General features: G+C 35.5%; 1 protein-coding gene across 1 annotated transcript; it reads right to left on the bottom strand.

Annotated features, from left to right (window-relative positions):
* Positions 1-1,907: 1,907 nt before the first annotated feature.
* LOC120349105 lies at positions 1,908-4,952 on the bottom strand (the record flags this gene model as incomplete). Its single annotated transcript, XM_039419064.1, has 3 exons — positions 1,908-1,913; positions 2,428-2,431; positions 4,714-4,952. Coding segments are annotated over 3 exons (249 nt in total), but the record flags the coding sequence as incomplete, so codon positions are not given.
* Between the last annotated feature and the right edge of the window lie 470 nt (positions 4,953-5,422).

The following is a 5,422-nucleotide window of genomic DNA, read 5'->3' as shown; positions in this document are numbered from 1 at the left end:
ATTTCAAATAAAAAAAATAAAATGTATGTATTATCGTTGAAATTATTTATTATTTAAGAAATTATATTATATGTCAGGTCTTATTGTAACTAAATAGGTCATAGCATGAAATTATATTATTGATAAAACGGCAGAAATTAATTATAACAGTCTCAAACCTAATAAAAATTGTATAAGAATATTAATTTATTAATGATTTAATTCAACTGAACCACATGGTAATTAAATCTCTTTGGCAAGCCTAAGCCAATCATAGTGCATAGAAATAGCACCAAGAAGGTGATCGTTTGAAAGCAACACATGTTAATCTATTATCAGACAACAACCCTGCCTTATCATTTACGCTAGCACATGTACATTGTATGAGAGAAACTATGTCTAGAAGATTAAGCAGTTTTAAGAATTACATAAATTGAATTATTATTGTAATTAAAGGAATTATATTCTACTGCTTGCCACTGACGTCATGTCTACGTCACAAGCGTTCTACCAATGGCAAATTTTTATGCAAATTATTACATCGAGATTCTCAGAAGAAAGGTCTAGCCAAGAAGCTGAGAGAAAAGACAGCACTTCCCTTTTGAAATCCTCACCGTTCAGATCTCTTTATAGTTACCAAGACCTATTTGTGAAAATTTCTTGTTCGATTTTAAATGTTCTATTTGTGAGCCGATATTTTAGGCCAATCTATTTGTTATTTGTAAATTTCTGTTTTCATCAATCGATAAATTTAAAAGTTTAAAGTAAATTATCCCTTAATTAATTCGGTGAAGGAGATATTTAAATTAAAATTCCCCACGTGCTGAAACCGAAGCCTGGATTGCTGCCGATCAAACGATTTTTGATCTAAAGAAGAAAACCACGACCGCCAAGGAAATTCACGTGAGTTATAAGTTTTAAAAGGGGCCCCAATCTACGCTTCGAAAATATTTCAGTGCAGAAACATAAATTTTTCTTCGTTAAATTATTGGCCACGCCGACAAGCGCTTTTAGTTATTAAGAGCCTAGAATTTATTCATATTGAATTTATAAGAACTTGTAGTTGATTAGCTATCCTCCGCTGCCAGAACCACGACCCCGAGCATTTTTAAAAATATTTTATAATTCATTTTTTCACTATTTTTTCAAAACTGTTCAATTTTATCAATTGTAAAATTCTGTCGAATCACGCATGGTATCATGCAAGCACAAGAAAATTTTTAACTATTCTGTTAATGCTAAATTATTATCAACCTGTAAATCAAATTCTGAACCTGCACTGTATGATTACATATTTTATTATAATATATTTCAGTTTTGTTAATTCGCTTTCTGAGTTCGATTATTTCTTAAGCCTGTCAATTATTGTGTCTGATACGTTCTATATCATCAAGAACCGATCGAATACGATCATTGGAATAATTGAATTAAGCTGGATATTGGAACAGGTCTAAGTGGATGTAGCGAGTGGGGTCAGATCGAGATATTTATTCTTTGTCCTTACCTGCTCATATATCAGCTTTTATCTGTTACCTACCTCGACTTAGGAGCGAACACATCAATTGTACAGCAGATGCAGCCAGAGATCATATAAATTCCTACAATAGAGCTTAAAACCCGACAAGACTCTGTTCTCGAAGTATATTCTGAACGATATTTGGTCCAAATACCGTATTTTAATCCTTCAGAACTTATTAGAGACGCAGTCCCGTAAATTATCTACATCGGGATTTTTGCTCGACCTGTATGATTTTGTATGCTCATTCTTCACAGGTAATAATTTTAAGGTATCCGTATTCAGTGTTTAGCGTCGCTACACTACTTATAAAAATTTCATCATTATACAATCTGTCATTAGAAGAATCAAGGGTGAGCGAGCGTTTAGGCCTCCCGCGATTCCGACAATTGTATTGAATCTTGTAGTGAATCAATCAGTCTGGTGTACACTCAGCGTCCACACACGCAATTGCAAAATTTATAGCCGCTACACCATTGACTCAGTACAAGATTCACTCTACATATGTGAAGCCGTTAAAAAAAAACGCACCACAATATATCTATATAAAAAAGCGAGATGGCACTCACTCACTGACTGACTGACTGACTCACTCACTCACTCACTCACTCACTCGCAGAACTAAAACTACCGGACCAAAAACGTTCAAATTTAAAGTTCGTCTTTTAGCATGTATATCTTCTTCTCCCAATCTCTAATTATAGTTGAAATTTTCATATCATAAATATGTTACTATAGAACTATAATCTAGATAGAGTACCTTTCGAAACAGTTGTTAACTGGCAACTAAGTGATAATTTTGTCAGGTTAGCATTAAGTTGAGTTGACTTTGTTAGGTTGGCACCAAGTTGAAGATTTAATGCATTTATCGCGGAAAAATAGATTGGGCACTCCTACTTCAATCCTGGGAATATTATATTACTAGCCGTCAGACTCGCTTCGCTCGCCATATCAGTTTAGCCAGACGTTAGTCTGGACCCCCGACTGGATTGTCCTAACATATGATAAAAATGCTCAAACGAAAATGCAGGCGAGCGAATCGAGCCTGCTGATCTCATTCTTGGACGATTCAATCGTGGGTCCAGGGGGCGGAACCTCCTGGCTAGACGGATATAGCGAGCGAAGCGAGCCTGACGGCTAGTAAACTATATATACCATTATGGATATTTCTTGAATGAAGTATACATTTTCCAAGAAATTTTTTTCAGTAGATTAATTTATAATTTTATTATGTATGTATGGCATTTCAACACACTCAAATTACCAGATGGCATTATTCAAGCTTCAAGAGTGTTTAATTCAGCTAAATTTATTTTATAGCTTTTTCTAATTACAGTTTTATTTAGCATTCTCTCTCATTATTGTTCGAATTTTAACTTGATAGTTTCTAGTACTGGATCTGATCATATTCACTATTCATTTCGAAGGCATAGAGAAACAATAGCGTAAGTAGATATCCCATGGTATAGGGAATTATGTCGAAACTTTTACTGTTATCTCAAGCTGATTACTGTCGATTATTGTCAATTTTTACTGTTTTGTTGGGGTGATAGTGTATGAACGGCACAATTTGAGAGACTACCAGCGTCACACAGCTGAATAGGAAAGAACTACGTGAACTATCGGCTCGGAATAACAGTAAAAGTTGCGACATAAAGGCCCTATACCATGGGATATCTACTTATGCTATCGTTTCTCTATGATTATATTTATATTTTATATTTAAGTTTCTATTCATGCAGAGGTCTGCTGTTTTATTTTTGTTCAATTCTTATATTAATTTGTTTAACATTGTAACCATACTAATCAAGAGATTAAAAAATGCATAACTTATGGAACATGAACGACCCCACACTGTATTAACTCAGGGGTTGTTTGAAACAATTTTTTTACACTATTTTCAGTTATATATTGTAATGTATTTTTTGGAAAATATGATTTTAATTTCAATTCCAATTTCCATTAAATTTAGATGTTTCATGCTGATTTGTTCAAGATTACAATTTCGAATGTAGGCCTATGTATATTTTGATTGATATTGGTGAATAAAATTCCTTTTTGTAAAATCACTCGACTTGTATGAGCAACTTCATTGAAATTATCAAAAACATGGAGTACCTTCTTACTTGAAGGCTATTTACTTCATGGCTAAAGTAGACCGAAACCAGTTGTTTGAAATGTTTTAAATAGAAGGGTCATTCATGTTTCCAATACTTCTTGAAATTATGTTGAGAAATGAGAGTATTTTTTGCAGAATTGATCAACAAGGAAGAGACTAATGCACAACTCACACCGAAGTGTCATGGCGGTGGCCTACTCCAAAAACAAGAATGATGAAGAAGAGGAATAAGAAGGTGGCGAAGAAGAAGAGGAAGGTGGAGAAGAAGAAGAAGAAGAAGAAGGAGAAGAAGAAGAAGAAGAAGAAGAAGAAGAAGAAGAAGAAGAAGAAGAGAGAAGAAGAAGAAGAAGAAGAAGAAGAAGAAGCGGAAGTAGAAGAAGAAGAAGAAGAAGGAGAAGGAGAAGAAGAAAATAAGAGAAGAAGAAGAAGAAGAAGAAGAAGAAGAAGAAGAAGAGAAGAAGAAGTGGAAGAGAAGAAAAAGACGAAGAACAAGAAGAAGTAGGAGAAGAAGGAGAAAGAGAAGAATAAGGAGAAGGAGAAGAAGAAGAAGAAGAAGAAGAAGGTGGATGAGAAGAAAAAGAGGAAGAACAAGAAGAAGTAGGAGAAGAAGGGGAGAGAAGAAGAAGAGACTGAAGAGGAGAAGGAGGAAAACAATGAGAAGGAGTAGAAGAAGAAGAAGAATAAGAAGAAGAGGCAGAAGAAAAAGAAGTAGAAGAAAAAGAAAAAGGTGGAAGAGAAGAAAAAGAGGAACAACAAAAAGAAGTAGAAGGAGAAGGAGAAGAAGAAGAGTGAAGAAGAGAAATAGGAAGAGGAGGAAAAATGAGAATAAGTAGAAGAAGAAGGAGAATAAGAAGAAGTTGAGGAGGAGAAGAAAAAAGAGAAGAAGAAGGAGGAGAAGAAGAAGGGGAAGGGGAAGAGAAGAAAAAGAGGAACAACAAAAAGAAGTAGAAGAGGGAGGAGAAGATGGAGAAGAAGAATTAGGACAAGAAGGATGAAGAGGAGGAATACAATGAGGAGGAGTAGAAGAAGAAGAAGGTTGAGGAGGAGAAGAAAAGAAGAATAAGAAGGCGAAGAAGAAGATGGCAATATTTGTGGCTGACATACCGTTGACAGTGAGCATGACTGCCTGCTTCATCTTGGGCTCGGTGTTCACCTGGCACTCGTAGAGCCCCTGATCGGCGGGGCGCGCCCCCCGCAGCCGCAGGCCCCACGAGGCGGAGTCCCCCTCCGGGTGGGACACGGCGAACCGGCCGTCACTCGTGAACACGAACACGTGCGACGTCAGGATGTGCAGGTCTTTGCTTCTCATCCACGACACCTGGCGATCCAAAAAGGAAGCTCTTATGCGATCATTGTAATGTTGTGATGTTCACATTATACATAAAATATTCAAATTAATGTTGATTGGAGTGTGATATTTTTGTTTTTTATTCTGTTTCTAACCGTCAAAATTCATCGTTTCCGTTGTTTTTTTAGTGAAAATGGACTAAATTTTAGAAAAGTGAAACCATAACCCTTTTTGGACTTTTAAAATATTATCTAAATTTGGGAGAGAAATAGTACAAAGAGTATCCTTAGTTTTTCTCTCCAATCAGTTCTACTTTGTAAAATTATAATAAAAATAATAAGAAAAAACATGGTCCACAGAGAGTAAGAGAAAGAGAGTAAGAGAGAAGTAAGAGAGTGAAGTAATCTTCTACTTTGTGCATGGTCCCAGTTAAACCATATATCGGGGACCGAGCTTTGCTCTGGAGTGTAAAAGCATAGAAAATTGTATCGAAAGATTGAATTTATAGTTTATATATATT

Source organism: Nilaparvata lugens, unplaced genomic scaffold (assembly GCF_014356525.2).
Source record: "Nilaparvata lugens isolate BPH unplaced genomic scaffold, ASM1435652v1 scaffold8270, whole genome shotgun sequence".
Classification (NCBI taxonomy): Eukaryota; Metazoa; Arthropoda; class Insecta; order Hemiptera; family Delphacidae; genus Nilaparvata; species Nilaparvata lugens.
This window is presented reverse-complemented; position numbering and strand designations above follow the sequence as displayed.